At 35.8% G+C, this 16,179-nt stretch overlaps 1 protein-coding gene and 1 long non-coding RNA gene across 3 annotated transcripts in view; one reads left to right on the top strand and one right to left on the bottom strand.

Annotated features, from left to right (window-relative positions):
* LOC125156771 (uncharacterized) overlaps positions 1–16,179 on the top strand; it is a 104,656-nt gene that overhangs the window by 41,504 nt on the left and 46,973 nt on the right. The gene's annotated exons all lie outside the window — the stretch shown is intronic.
* The window catches only part of PKIA (cAMP-dependent protein kinase inhibitor alpha), a 95,572-nt gene continuing 87,560 nt past the window's right edge, over positions 8,168–16,179 (bottom strand). For both annotated transcript variants that reach the window (XM_047843001.1, XM_047843003.1), the window contains 2 exons: positions 14,940–15,117; positions 8,168–11,603 (listed from right to left, as the gene is read on the bottom strand). In XM_047843001.1, the coding sequence (XP_047698957.1) occupies positions 11,524–11,603; positions 14,940–15,090 (231 nt within the window). In that variant the 5' untranslated portion in view covers positions 15,091–15,117 and the 3' untranslated portion in view covers positions 8,168–11,523. The remainder of the gene's footprint in view (positions 11,604–14,939; positions 15,118–16,179) is intronic.

The raw sequence follows: 16,179 nt of genomic DNA, 5'->3' as shown, positions 1-16,179 counted from the left end.
AAGGAAGGAAGGAAGGAAAAGAAAGAAAGAAAGAAAAAGAAAGAAAGAAAGAAAGAAAGAAAGAAAGAAAGAAAGAAAGAAATGTACTTTAAATCATTTGAACCTGGGCAGGTAAAAGACCAGTGGGAAAAACAAATGCTGTTTCCAAAGAACTGAATTTTATAAGACCAGAGGATCTGTGTGGTAATGAGAAGGGCTGGAGCAGAAGGTTGGGGAATTATGTACCGAGGAAAAGGACATTAGTTTGTGACTTACATTAAAGCCTGTTTAGCAGGAAATTGAAATCTCTATTACTGGTGTCACAAAACTGTTATCCATTTGATCTTTTGCTACTGAGAGGGTTAAAACTCAGATGAGAAAATGGGTAGATTGTGCAGAAAAGAGGGAAGAAGACCCAATCTTTGGGATCATGCACCTAAAAAGGGCTGCATGGAGACAGCTACTAGCGGTTTAAGGCTGAGTGGAGATAGGACCTGTGTGAACCAGGGGATATAATGGTTTGAAGGACCTGTGTTTCCTTGGGTAGAGATCCTCTAAGAGATAGATGGGTTGGCATGTGGTTTGTTATTTCTGGGGCTACCCACTGACCTGAGAATCCCAAGCATAGAACCTTGCAAAAGAGCAGCCTGCAAGGAGCATTAGCATATTAGGTGACAGTTCTGGGCTGAACTCCAGGGCCTGCTCTGTAAGAACAGATGGACATTCACCATTTTATTAGTTTCAGGGGATGCAGCCCTTTGCAGGAGGTGGTGACCAGAAGAGAACCTGATGAGGACTTCTAGAGTATTGGAATATTCTGATCTTTGATCTGGATGATGGTTAACTGAGGGTGTTTGTTGTATTGAAATATGGAAAACTGCACAGTTATGAGCACTTTCTAATATTTGTTATACTTCAACAAAGTTAGAAGAAAGTTGATGTCTTACCTTGCAATAGAGTCAAAATAGAGATGAGGCTAAGTTCTTAATATGTTAAAAGTTTTTCTGGTGATTCTGACAGGAGGCCAGAGTTGAGAATCCATGAGAAAGAACTATACACGAACATGCACCCCCTACACCCCTTTGCCTCAAAAGTCAGTCCTTTCTCTGCTTAATCCATGGAAAACAGAATAGGGCATATAGTTTGTGCCCTATGATACGTGCCCTATGGTATGGATGTCCCATAAAGTAGCTAGACCACTTGAAATGTAGCTAGCCTGAATTGAGATATAGGCATAAAACAGACCCTGGATTTTGAGGAATTGGCACAAAAATGTGTTATTAATTTTTATATTGATATATTTTGGTGCCAGTATTTTTGAAAGCAGTTGTTTACTGCTTTATTATTTTAATATGACTACTAGAAAACATAAAAATGCATGTCTGTTTTGTAGAATTGTTCTATTGGACAGCTCTGGTGTAGTTGAAGGAGCATGGGAAATTATTATCAGAGAAGTTGAACATAGGTTTCAGTCCTGGCTTTGCAATACAAAAACCGCATGACCTTGGACAAGCCACTTAACTTCTCTGTGCCTTAGGTTGGTCATTTATAAGGAGAGAAGTATATTCATATTTCAGAGTAATTGTGAGAAATAGAGGCAATTTAATCAAGCATCCAATACATATTCAGAACCTTAGAAAAGATCATCTTTCTGTGGTGCTATAAAAAGACCTCTTTCTCTTATACTTGCGCCACATGTCAGCAGAGAAGTATGGTGCCTTTAAAAACTGAGGCGTGTGTCAGGGCATGAGTGGAAAGCATGGGTAAAGGACAGCAGCAGCTGCTGTGCCTCTTGTATGCATTTCTGCTGCTTCTCACTTTTCCTCTGACGTTTGGTTTTCTCAGCGGCTGGAATCTTAACCTTGGAATACATCCTTGTGTCTACTTTCATCTGTTAGCCTACCTTCAAAAACCTAACTCTCAAGTTCAGGATTCTTCCAATTCTATATTAGGCTCCTTGGCATGGACCTCCTCTTTGTCTCAGGGTCTTTGTGCCTGGAACCTGCTCGGATGCCCACACTCTTCCCTCTGAGTGATCTTGTGGAAGCTGGTCTGTCAGCTGCCAGGCACACCCTGAAGCCCTCAGTGGCTTTATCAGCTTCTGGGACTTCCAGGTCTTCCTCTTGAGGGTCTCAGATTTCTACTTCTCTGCCTGACCCAGTGTCTCACCTCAGACTTAACACATGTACTGTGTTCTAGCTAACTTGGATTGTTTGAAAAATATATGACCCCATGTTTTCCTACCTGTTTACCTCAGTTTACATCATTTTTTATTCTATCTACAGGGTCTGATCTCTTTTTCTTCAATGAAATAAGTATTTTAAGGAATCATTCTATTGCATCCTTCTCCATGATCTTTCCTGTTGAGTGACATTTCTCCCCCAGCATATGCATGAGATGTTCCTGGTTCATCTGTTATTGTTAATCATATTAAGATGAATATGTGATTATGTATGTACTTGTCTTGCCATTGCTATTTGATGAGTATACTTTAATAAGTCGTAGGGTCTCATGTGGCCCTGTCTTTGAATGGAACCACATTTAAAAAAATCTCATCTAAAAACCAGAACTAATTGAAAAGTATTCCCAATATTTGCATGTATCTCTTGGAAGGTCTAGTTCACAACCTATAGAAATGCTGTTTACTATCCTTTCTAAAATTTTCCTTGTTTCTTCATTGAAATCTCCTGTGAACCCTCTCAAACTGTCTTTTAGAAACCCCAGTTTCCGGGCACCTGGGTGGCTTAGTCAGTTAAAGCAAATGACTTCAGCTCAGGTCATGATCTCAGGGTTCGTGAGTTCAAGCCCTGCATTGGGCTCTGTGCTGACAGCTCAGAGCCTGGAGCCTGCTTCAGATTCTGTGTCTCCCTCTCTCTCTGCCCTTCCCCACTCATGCTGTCTCTGTCTCTCTCAAAAATACTAAACAAACATTAAAAAAAATTATAGAAATCCCAGTTTCATTGCTTTTGTAATTTCCTAATTCTTAGCTTTTTATTATGCAAACTGATTTAAACATATTAGTTAAATTTTTTTCTGGTGCATCTTCAGAAAAGAACAACTCTTGTATTGATTCTTCATGAAAAAAATCTTTTTCCTCTTATCAAGCTAACCTGTGTCTAGATCTGTTCTTCCAGTTCTGTGTTATAAAGGCCTAGGAATCACCTGAGCAAAAATAAATTCTCACTACACAGTGGAATTGAAGGAAAAATCCTTATAATAAGTGATAAAGTGACAATGGGAAAAGGCTGGGAATACTGCCAGAAAAAAAAAAAAAAAACTATGGTTACTGTCACATGTTCCAGTTTCTACTAGTCAAAGATTATGTGGTATTAAAAAAAAAAAATTACTCCCTATTGCACCTAACACAGTGACTTAAACTTACTAAATGTTCAACAAATATTTCCTAAATAAAATTGATGATTTACTGGATTTTATTTAGGACCATGCAGGAAGATAGATTCTGTTTAAGTTGTTACTGCCTAGCTATAGCTATTTTTACATAACTTTTTGCCCTTAAAATTCATTGTTATATATTATTTTATGGGTTTTAAAGAATGTGTGGGACAAAAGAAAACTTAAAAATTAAACAGGACAGTCATACTGGTCACACTATCCTACTCAAGTGAAACGTGTAAAATTAATCATGGTAGCCAAAGTGCAAACATGTGTTCTGTTAGGAGCAACCTATATCATTTCCTTGGCCATTCTTATTTCTTAGTTTCAGAGTCCAAAAGCACACCGTCCTTCTTTAGTATTGCTAGATTTCAGTGTTAATTTGGTTACTATTTTTCTCTGTTTTCCAAAAGATGCAGTGTTCAGGAAAAAGACCTTAAGTTTCTGTACATAAATATCAGTGTCCTTTCCTTGACATGTTTCTTGGTCCCTTCGTATTATTTTCTCCTTTTTATTCTATGAATTCCTACCAAGTTCATCATATTCTATCAGAACGTTCATTTTTTTAGCCTATTAGAGTACATTATATTTTATTAGTGTAAAGCATATTCTTAAAAACTGGAGTGTCCCCTTCTGTAAAGACCAAAAATCTCCCCAAAGATCTTGTTCTCTGACTAATGTGTTGCTAAGACTAGGAGACTATGATACAACATCCTTTTTTTGGGGGGGGGTGTTATTCTTAGTTTTAGCAAACTGAAGGGAATTTATACTACAGAATGTCAAGAAATACCTTTACCAGGATCACTATTTAGCTGGAAGACTTACTCTGATTTGCTAATTTGTATGTATGTTATCCTATTGGACATCTTTTATCTGTATGTCCTATCAAATCTGTGTGACAGTGTGTGTGTGTTTGTGTAAATGTGCAGCATACAGTTTGAGAACCAAATTTAGAAATAGTTACGTTATTTTAATAAACTAGAAAAAAAGTGATAGAAATTAAGTTTTTATGTTCTAGAAGGCAATATTACACAGATTTCACTATTTTCAACTATCAACTGTTATCTCTGAATTGCACGTTTCCCTAATCAATGTGTAAATTTTGTTTAACTACATTGTGAGCTTCAGAAAGCAGACATTCATTTACAAATATTTATTGAGTATTAATAGACAATGAGGATACAGAGATGAATAAAAAAGGGCTGTTTCCATCAAAGAGCTCATATTCAAGTTGGAGAGATACACATGTAAACAAATAGCTGTGATCTAAGGAGATACATTTGCAGATAAGGTGTTAGGGAATCAAGAAGTATAGAATAGCTAATTTCTAGACTGGGGCTTCAGAATGGGAATGTAAGTCAAAAAGGCTCCAGAGAGTGAAATGGGACAGGGTCTGGAGGGACCAGTGAGAACTTGCAATAAAGCATAAAGAAGAACATCTTAGGAACAGAAAAACAGCTAACACAGAGCAAAGAGTTATGTAAAAGTAAAATGTGGCATTTATATCAAAAAGTTTTATCTGGCTAAATTTAAGAATTTTTTAAATTAGAGGAGTGAAACAATCAGATTTATGTTTTAGAAAGATACATGTGGTTGCCAGATGGATAGAAAGAGTGCTGGACAAGGCAGGTCCTAGTGAGCAGGCTATTGCATTATATTAGATAAGTGATGATTTAAAGGATTGTAATACAGAGGTGCCTGGGTGGCTCAGTCAGTTGAGCATCTGACTTTGGCTCAGGTCATGATCTCACAGTTCATGAGTTCGAGCCTCATGTTGGGCTCTGTGCTGGACTCTGTGCTTAGAGCCTGGAGCCTGCTTCCGATTCTGTGTCTCCCTCTCTCTCTGCACCTAACCCACTCGGGTTCTGTCTCTGTCTCTCTCAAAAATAAATAAACATTTAAAAAAATTTTAAAGGATTGTAATACAGACAAAAAGAAGTGAGAAGTTTCAAGGAGTAGTTAAGAATTAGAATTGATGGACTGAAAATCAAACTGCAGAAAGAAGAGTTAAGAGAACTAAGAATTTGGATTTTTAATTTGGTTTGAATTTGGGAAACCAGTGCCTCCATATATGAGATCTACAGCATATGAAGAAAAGCAGTTTTGGGAATGGGGTCAAATATTGGATTTGGTGTTGGAATATTGAATTTTAAGATGTTTTTGGGAAATCCATATTGAGCTGGATCCAATAAGTCAGCTGATCAGGAGTGACCTCTGGGATTTATCATGGTAAAAGTGGTGATTGATTGTGTTGGTCAAGAATAAGTCATGTGAAGACTGGGATTGTAGAAGAGGAATAAATATATAATCCCAGGGAACCACAGTATTTAGTAGGGAGGTAAAGAAGGTTGAACTTGTCAAGGAAAGTAAGCAGTTGCCAGAGAAAAAGGAACAAAGGATTAAATGCATACATACATACACCCAGAGGGTGGGAGGTGGGGTACTAAGGTAAATTAAGCATCTCAAAAAAGATTCCGTGGTGAATAGGATTAAATGCCATGTGGTAGACTATAAAACATACATGAACTATCCATTATATTTGGCTAGTAGGATTGATATACTCACTTAGGTTTAATTCAGAGAACTAGAGTGGGACTAGATACAAAGAAATTGAGTGGTTTTGCTTGTACATGGCTGCTGTGGAGAGGAGCTAGTGATACCACTGGCAGTCATCCTGGAGTATAATATAATGGAACACAGAACTCTAAAACATCACATCCTTATCTTGACCATCTCTCCATATCCAGTCTCCAGGTTAATGCCTAGATACGTGCAACCACCCCTATGTAGAAATGAGCACTGTAGGATCTGGGGGTGTAGCAAAAAAACCTTATGGGGAGAATATTCTGGAAGAGAAAGGGCATATCTATATGGAAGACTTGTGAATCTGGAGAATTTGTTTCTTAGGATACAAAAATTCTTTCCTTTAGGAGGCTTTATTATGTAGCCACATGAATATCAATTAGAATTATAGAACCACTAAGTTTTATTTTAGGAGAAGTTTGAGTCCTTTGGAACATCATCACTTTTTAATTTCCACATTGGCCAAAGCTTCAGTGACAATTACTGAGAGTCCAGGTGCTACTGAAGACATTGTTGGTAATAAAAATTTGATTGGAAGTTAAATTGCAAAAGGATAAGAAATAAGGAAGAGAAACATGAAAACAGCAATGATGCCTATTTTCAGAAATACAAGTAGTGAAGTTAAGAGGGGAACTGAGAACTTGAGTACATTTGTGAAAAAGGGTAAAGTCGGTGAAGAAAAAAGGATAATTAACAGACCTCCTGAAAGAAAATGTTTAAAAAACCTCAGATGTGAAAACCTGTATCTTAGAAGTGGGAAACTTCCTGTGTACTGAGAGACATGACAAAAAAAGCTGTGCAGCACTTATGACTAAACTGAAGTTGCAAATAATGAATGAGCATTGTTATAAACTTTTTACAGTCACTCTGAAGAAAGTAGAGTGAAGGCAGATGGCTTGAACGGTTTTGATTGGGCAGAGATGGCACAAAGACAAGAAAGGAAGAAAAGCAGGAGCATTGAGAAGGATTAACAGTAGATTCCAGACTGGAGGAGAGTTGCTAAGGAAATACTGATCTTGATAAAAACAAAGTAGATGTGGTGCAAACTAGAAAGTTAACCAGTTATAGTCAGATAGTTTTGTTAATTTTGACTTTATAGTGAGAGATGGCCAGGATCCCAAATCCCCACATTCTGGCCTAGATAGAGGCAACAAATATACACAGAGAAAAAAAACACCAGAGACAATTTTTTTGAGAGACAATGACACCAGAGACATTGTTTTGCACTGGCTAGCATTTTGTTCCAAATCCCTGTGTACTGTTTTATCCTTGTGACCTGAGTAAGATGAACTTAAAAGATTTACATCCTGTTTTACCCCTTCTGCCTAAGACCTTGCCTGAACTCAGGCTGTGTGTTATTTGATGCTTACTTTCTCCTGAGTCCCACCTTGGATTCTGCTTGGTTTTTGCTGCCTTTATGTGGTAAAAATAATACAACGAAAAGAGAGCAACATCAAAACAAAAGAAGTTAAACACTCTGCTTTTCTACCCCAAGATGTTATCCTTAATATAGTAAAATCATGGGTGTCTGTGAGCACTCCATTTTGTTACTGACTGATTTTAAAGATTTTTAGTCAGGTGAATAGGGCTGGTGCATCTGGAAACTGCATTTTTTCTAGATCAGTGATTGACAGGTTGTAGAGGTGAGGGTGTGGGCAGAAAAAGATGCCAAAGTTGCGCAGGGAGTTCTTTCAAAGGGGAAGTGTGTGTGTGTGTGTGTGTGTGTGTGTGTGTGTGTGTGTGTGTGAGAGAGAGAGAGAGAGAGAGAGAGAGAGAGAGAGAGAGAGAGAGAGAATGTATATGGGTGGAGGAGAGAGTGTTGTAAAACTTTCAGGGGATTCTGTTAAACACTGGTCTTTCTTCTGACTGAAAATCTTTTACTGCCCTACAGATGAGCAAGTAAGAACGATAGGAGTGATATTGGGGCTTACGATTTAACAGTTGGGTCTGGCAGATGATGAAGTCCAGGAAGTGGGCCACCAGAGTGGAATGGAGGTAAAAATTATTGGAGTAAATCCCAGAAAAAGAGGCTAGAATGCCGGTATGTCCACCACAGGAAGGCTTTAAACTTCTCCTTTATCACTCGCAGCACTTTCTCGGGATCAAATACATAGTGTATGTTCAATAAATACTCTTCATAGACTATGCACATTTCAGAAAAAAATGTATTACTTTTAATATCAATTATGTGAGCATGCAACATTACTAAATACAAAAGTCATACAAGCTCACAATGACTTCAGAGACTGCCACTCTTTAATTAAAGAACAATTTGGGGCCTATTAAGACATCATAAATCATAGATGCTTTCTTATTTTTACTTGGTAACTATACATTGTCTTCCTGTTACTACAAGCTTCACTCAGAAGCTTGGCTACCTGGCAGTTACATTTCTTTACCCTTTATTGCTTCTCTGAAGAGAAAGAGCAATCTCATTCATCTTCTAAAATGGTGCATTTTTCCTGTGTCTGAGTCAGACTCAAGTGTAGGGCATTTACAGCGAGCAGTTCTGGGGGTGTTGCCTAAAAATTGAAGGCTGCGTATTACCTATTGGAAAAACATTTTTATAAATTATGATAGCAGTATGTTGGCATAGGATGTTTACAGTTGATAAAAGGTAAATTTGACAAGTTCATACTTATTGCAAATGAGTTGAAAAACTGAAACTGTCATACATATTTCTAGTTAATTAAACATAGCGAGTAGCATGGGACATAAAAAAGTCTGAACCATGTTAAATTGATAGACTGCATGCCAGAAAAATATTTTGGGGCAAGTATAACACAAAAAATAAATTCTAATTGAATTTCTTTTTTTAAAAAAAGTACACTTTCTGTGATCTAGTCACATCTGTGTCATTACTCATCTAGGTAACCTTGAGAAAGACAATTCCCTCTTTTGAGACTCAGTTTCCCTCTCTAAAACAATGGAGGATGAACCACTTCATCTCTAAATGTTCCCTTATAAATATATGTGCTCTATAAATTGGCTTTAGTTTTATGGCAGGTGTAGTAGAAAGCTCCTTGGAGACAGACCAAGATAGGTTCAAATCTTAATTTCATCATTTATTAGCTTTTTAAACTTGGAAAAGTTATAGTTTATTGAGACTTAATTTCTTAATCTGTGAAATGGGATAGTACTACCTTTTTAATCAAATTGTCTGAGAAACAATTAAATGGAAGAAAATGTGCTGAGAAGTTATTAGCATAATGTCAGTTGGTTAGTAGGCATTAAGTGCATATTATCAAACCTAATGTCTTAGTTTCCACCCTTTCCTCCTTAAAAATTCAATACCATGTATATTATTCACTTGCAAGAAAAAGATACTACAGTACAATTTGGAAGACACTGTGAACTTTTGCTGAGCAACATTTGTAGGTTGTAGGCATTTTGGAAAGTAGATTTTTATCTTCCAGCTTGGGAATGCCTCTGGGTTTGAATATAGCAGACAAAGTAGCAGTAAGAGGTCAAAATAATTCAAAAAGCTCCATATGACTTTGCAATTTAGCACTATTATATATTCAAAGACAAGCATGACACCACATGCATTAATAATAATATATCACATAGGAATATAAACTCTCCACATACACTCAGCACTAGTCTTACCGAAACTTTACAAAACTACATGAAATCAGTTTGGAATTCCACAACTTTAAGGATGGAGAGAACTTTACCTAGATTCACAAGAAAGCTATGAGAATAGTAAATGAGGATGTTGAAAGAGTGATTTTATGGGTTGGGTGTTTTAAATGGACTATGAGAGATTGTCTAAAAAAGTCTCAGGAACCTCTTTTCCCACTTGTAAGATTATTAATAGGTGGATTTATTTGAATTTTAACTGGGTGCTTTGGACCTTAATGGGTTAGAATGAAGTACTCTAATATTTAGTCTTCCTTCTATTTTATGAGAGACTCACCCTATTGACATTTTTTTCTAGTAATACATGATTGAGGACAAATGATACCCATGCCCTTATCCCACTCATTTGAAACATACTGTAAATTTCATCCTATATGCAGCTATAGAGGAGAGCTGAGTTCCCACTATGTCCATGGAGATTATGGAGATTCTGCTTAACCTACTTCATATGGGACTCTATCTAAGACCTCAAGGATAATTAATTGGGCTCTTTATTATAAAGGGTCTTCCTGTTACTTATTTGTCCAGTAATCCATGAGCCACTGGCATATTACTGGTTCCTTATTTATTACCACTGATAAGTGATTTTATAATACTGACCAGAGGGATTACACAACTCACAGAAACTTTCCACATAAGAACCATGATGTCAAAACACAGCAGAGGCTATCAACAGTATTAATGAGGATTTTGTTAGCTTCTAATGATAATTATTATTGTATCAGAATGCAATTCACACTAATTATTAGTAAAAGTTTACAAACATTAAAAAGTGCATAATAACATTTGTATCTGATAGGGCTGAAAAAAGACATGGAAAACACAATGCAAGGGCTTTACTTTTGTGATTGGTGGCCACATGATTGCAAGATAATTTTTTCCATCTGTTACAGCTCCATGCAGATAAGTTGTCCTCCAAATTTAAATAGTACCATACAGCACTGAGAAATTTGATTCCATAAGAACAAAATATTTCCTGTTCATAGAATTATCTTGTATTCTCTTTCCCACCATCTTGATTCTCCAAAATCCTCATAATTAAAAAATTTTTTAAATGTATATTAGTGGGAAAAGTTCTCCAATGGAAAATAAAACAAAATTTACAGATTGAATTCTGGTCTGTGCAGACACCAAACAGACTGAATTCAAGTAAAATTCACATTAATGGATATTTTCAAATGCCTGTTTAATAAAGCAAAGGACTCTTGATGAATTGGTTAGACTTAATCCATCAACAGTGAATCAAGGGGAAAGATTAAGTTGAAAAAAAATTGTGATCTATCCTGTGTACACCACCATACTGTGGAGAAGGAAAAAGGCAGCCCTTTTAAAAATGAGTGGTATAAAAATTCACAGTAACGTACATTGTTTTTGTTTGTCATAAGCAATCAAAGAAGGGGGCAGTGCTGAGTGTCTATATTGTACAATACAAAACAGTGTAAATAACACAGCAGGAACACACAGATACATAATGCTAAAAACAGTGCTTTCTGGATGGTTCTTTTACTGGGTGAATACTTGGACCAGAGATATTTAAACTCTGGGGTTCAACCAACCTTTTGCAATTAAACACAATTAAATCCTCTGACATTGTGAGGGGCCAGATGCTACAGGAAGAATCATCATCTAGGTCTGTGCTACTCTCTACAAGCATTTTATCATATGGTCAAGTGAAAGGATCCATACAAAAATGACATCCAAACACAAGCCACATGATTTCAACCATTGCTAAAGACAGAGGTAGAGAAAAGTCTGTCTGCAGCCACAGCCTCTGCCCCCATTTTTAATATGACAATGAGCAGATTCCTACAATGCAGCACAGCCATTTTTTTCCCCCCCTTTTCACTCTTGGGAACAAATTCATTCCAGCCAGGCCTGGAGATTTGAGACATTGTCAGCTGTTGATGAAGTTATCAAAGTGGGGTGTTAGCTTTCAGATTTTGCTGCTTCCCCTTGGGCTTCCCCACTTTGTTCTGTGGAATTTCGTTGTGCATCTTCTTCACCTTCTGTAAGAAACAATGAAAAAAGGGTAAAGGCAAATAAAAGCTATTTCTTATATTTACCAACTCTTAATATATCATACTGAAAATTTCAGAAATACTCAAAAAGTCATAAATTCTACAGAGACAAGTATATTTTATTGGTGATCAATTTCTCATGAAGAAAACAGTATAAGAGTTTCAAGGGCTGGCTAATTCTGATGCTAAGAACTTGGGACAGCACAAAATAATAACTCAATTTTTATAGTTGTTAGTGATCATCTATGCTTTTGATAAATAGCCAGGAAATCTCAAGGTCTGGTGATGGCACTTAATAGTTTCACAGATTGCAGAAATCAGTAGTGATTTTAGGCAGAAATCAGAAATGAGAAGCAACTCTACCATTTCACTCCTGTCTTATTTTAAGAAATATTTAAAAATTTCATTTTCCATTATTTATAGTACTTGTTGATAACCCAGCTGATTTCTCGGGGGTTTAGTTAATTAAATTAAAAGCAACAGTGGAGGATGAAAGGACATTATGTCAGCTGGTCGGTCCCTTGCTGAACAGTTATCATGGCCTCTGGTCTGCCCTTATAGAACATATGTACAATGCCAATAAAACCAGCATCCTCAGCAGCAATCTCAGCTCATGACATAGCAAGCACTGAAATTAAATAATGCTTTCTTTTCACATTAGGTAATTTTATCTAAAGTTCAAACTTACAAGCTGTAGGCAATCCTTGATTCAAAGATTCATATGTTTGCATGTATTAGTTCATCATTAAGCAACCAATAAATATTAGTGGATAAAATATTTTTGGGCGTTGCAATAACGTAAATTATATCAATGTTTGCTAAATGTTTGTTACCATAATTCAAATGGATAGAAGTAAGTGGACTGTTCCATTTATTTAGGTGGAAATGTTGAAAGGCAATTTCTCTTTTACTCTTAACAAGTATACACAAAACATTTCACTATACACCATACTTCCAGAAATTAAAAGCAGTACATAAATTATATCTATATCTATATTCTTATATAGATATATTCTGTTCTAAAGGGGTTCTCGGGGTTTACATTATATATTATATATCATGTTCATAAACTACTTTCATTATTACAACAATGAACAACCTCCCAAGATGTGCAGATGGCCTGAATGTGAGATGTGTAGATTAGCATGCAACAAGAACTTGATAAATAGGAAAAGCTCTTAATAACCAAAGTAATGAAGTCAAATTAGGGCAGATGCAAGACAGTAGAATATTTAAGGATGAAAGAGACTGCATAAATACAAGATGAGGTACTTGGTTCCCATGAGGCTTGTGATTTCTGGGTGTCTGGGGACACTTCCCAGGGCTTCTTAGCATAATGCTGCAATTACAGAGGTGTGGCTAAATAGATGCTTTTTAACAAGTCATGGTAAACATGGGACAGCAATATTGTTGAGTGTAAATTAAAAAGAAGTTGAAACACTCATGAATTACAGAGGAAGTCCCTTACAATACTCAGCTACTGATATTTCGTTTGTCATTATATGTCAGTGTTGTACAGTTACTATTTTTAGTTCTTCGTACTTAGAATAATAAAAAAAATTACTACTGCTTATATTTTGCCTGATTCTGGACTTTAGGATTTAAAAAGAAACAGAAAAATTTTCAGGAGCCTGGAGAATGGCAATTAACACTTAGAAATGTTTAGAAAAGAAGACATTTAGAAGCATAATGATATTTGAATTATTTTAAACTGTTTAAAAATATAAAATATAAAATTATTTTATTATATTTTTTAATATAAAATATCAGTTTATTATTTCATTTGCTATATACCAAGTTAATATATTCTCTTGTATAAGAAAGGTCTTGATGCTGTTGAGTTTCAATTTCAGTGAGGAGAAAAAGAAGAAATGTAACTATACTATGAATATATTGGGAGTGGCTAAAAATAATGCATATTATTTAGAACAGAATTTTAATATACAAATAAAAATATAAATCTTATAAAAGAAATTAATTAGCAACTTCTCAAAGACCACAGAAAAAATTTTACTTACCTCATACCACCAAATTGCAATAATTCCCTAAATCCTTTCTGAAGTAACTTCTGGTAGTAATAATAGGGAAACAACAAAACCTAAAGTATACATAGGTCTGTATATTCCAAGGTGGTGATGTTAAGTTTTATTTTCAATCTGAATTTTAAAAGACCAATCTGTGACCTGCTGACCTTTAGCCATTGAATAAAGTACTGTCCCTAGGTATTTTAGGGTAATGTTGCTGTTTCATTAACATATACTCTGACTCAGTTTTCCAATAACTGGAAAGCTCTGCCATAAAAATTCTAATAGCAAAGAAGTACTGAATAGTTATCATGAGTCAGAAGCTGACTTTTCACGTACACAACACTGTGGTTCCTTAATTGTGAACTCCTCTTTTAATTTTAAAGGTTATTTTTGCACAAGATTTGTCAGAGAAATACATTTAGCTTTAATACTTGCAAAAGCTATGGATGAAAGAACTATTGGGATTCATTTAAATACTCAGAAGTACTTTGACATCTACATTTGCTTTACTTTTCCATTGGTAAAGTTAGATTGCTTGGGTAAGAAGAGCGCCAAGGCCCAATAATAAGACAAATTTTCCACAAACCCATTCTATTAAGAAAAGAAAACTGAAAGATCTTATTACCTAAGACATTGATATAACAAACTATTTTACTCCCACTCAATAGAATTGATCCTGGAGACCCTTTTCCTTTGAAGTGGTTATTGAAATGTTATAGGTGGCCAATACTGTCAAAGGTAGGAACTCCAACTTTGTTAAATATTCTACATAGAAATTTCAGAGCTTTTATAGAGATTAGGATTTAAAAAAAAAAAATTTTAACCTTTATTTATTTTTGAGACAGAGAGAGACAGAGCATGAGCAGGGGAGGGTCAGAGAGAGAGGGAGACACAGAATCTGAAACGGGCTCCAGGCTCCGAGCTGTCAGCACAGAGCCCAACGTGGGGCTCGAACTCACGGACCGTGAGATCATGACCTGAGCTGAATTCGGCCGCTTAACCAACTGAGCCACCCAGGCGCCCGAGATTAGGATTTTTTAAAACCCATGTGCTTTATTCATTGCATTAGTAAAATCAGATTAAGGATTCTGCATTTGAGTGGGAACCCTATAAAGAGAAGTCACTGAAAATGAAATAGGAGTGACTAAGGGATTAGTTCCTGACTTTTATCTTGTCTAAGATTGTTTATAACTCTACTAAATTATTTTCAAAGGTAGTTTTTCATGTTTTAATCCTACGCAGTGAAATGGTACAAATCATCTCATGTTCATAGAGAGATGTGTGTCAAACAACTCACCTGTCTTGTTGATATCAAGACCCGCTAATTTCAAGGCTAATTCATTGCTGTTGCCACTTGCAGAGGAAACCAGGATATCATGTATTGCATTTCTTCTACCTGTTCTTCCAGAAGCAATGAAATCTGCATATGTAGTTTCCACATCAGTCATTGCTAACAAATATCCACATAGCAGGGACTACAAAACAAAGAAAAACTAATAGGTAAATATAATGTTGGTCGATGATAACATTTAACAAAGATGCTTGTTAGCTTACTGGTCTACAATATGAATGTTAAATAGTTGTCTTGCTTTCATGTTCAAAAAGCAAGTAATGCTTTAATTCTTGATCAAAGGTCAGGGAATTTTTTCTGTGAAGGCCTGACGGTAAATACGTTAGGCTTTGAGGGCTATATGGTCTCTATTCCAACTACTCAATTTTGTGATTATAATGCAAAAATAGTCAAAGTAAATGTGCTAAATACATGTAATAAACACACTGTGTTTGCAAAAATAGGAGTAAGAGCAGATTTGGCCTGAATACCATAACTTGTATTGGTTTAGATCATAAAATTCTCCTTCTCTAATATCACTTTAGTCAGTCTTCAACTCCAGAGAGAACTTGAGATCAATGGCATACCAAAATTGGGGGTGGAATCGAAGTGGTCCATCCTAGACATAAGCAGAATGCAAGTTACACTGTCTACAGACTCTAAGAATGATAATGAAATTGACCAAAATTCAGTTTGCTTTTTATTAGCACCATTAGCCAGCAAGTCTAATCAATGTCAGTGACCAAATAACTGCCCCCAGTCCAGGAGAACAGCTCCCTTATGGTCCCCCTTGTTAAGTCATTGTTTGAGAGGAATAATAATATTTCTTGACTGAATCTTCGAAATAAAATTTTCAAGTTTAAAAAGGAGTCAATGAAAGTGAGTTTCCCCAAACTTGTGATACACATACTTAATTAAAGACTTAATGCAAAAAATATTTTCAAGGTAAAATATGATATGTGTATTAACAGAAGACCACCAAATGCAAATCTTTTAATATTTTCTGTTTAAATTTATGTCCTTCCCTAAACGTCAAAAGAGGAATGGGTAGTAATATATAAAGCAATAAACTTCTGTTGTACTAATTTGTTGAAACAGAACTTGAAAATAACATAATTTCCCTCCTATTCCTAAACATTCCAATTACATTTTACTGTAGTTTAAGATTAAAAACGCATCAATGGTCAAAAGAAAGGAATATTTTCAA

Source organism: Prionailurus viverrinus, chromosome F2, assembly GCF_022837055.1.
Source record: "Prionailurus viverrinus isolate Anna chromosome F2, UM_Priviv_1.0, whole genome shotgun sequence".
Lineage (NCBI taxonomy): Eukaryota > Metazoa > Chordata > Mammalia > Carnivora > Felidae > Prionailurus > Prionailurus viverrinus.
Note: the sequence above shows the minus strand (reverse complement) of the source record. Positions and strands in the feature narration are given on the sequence as shown.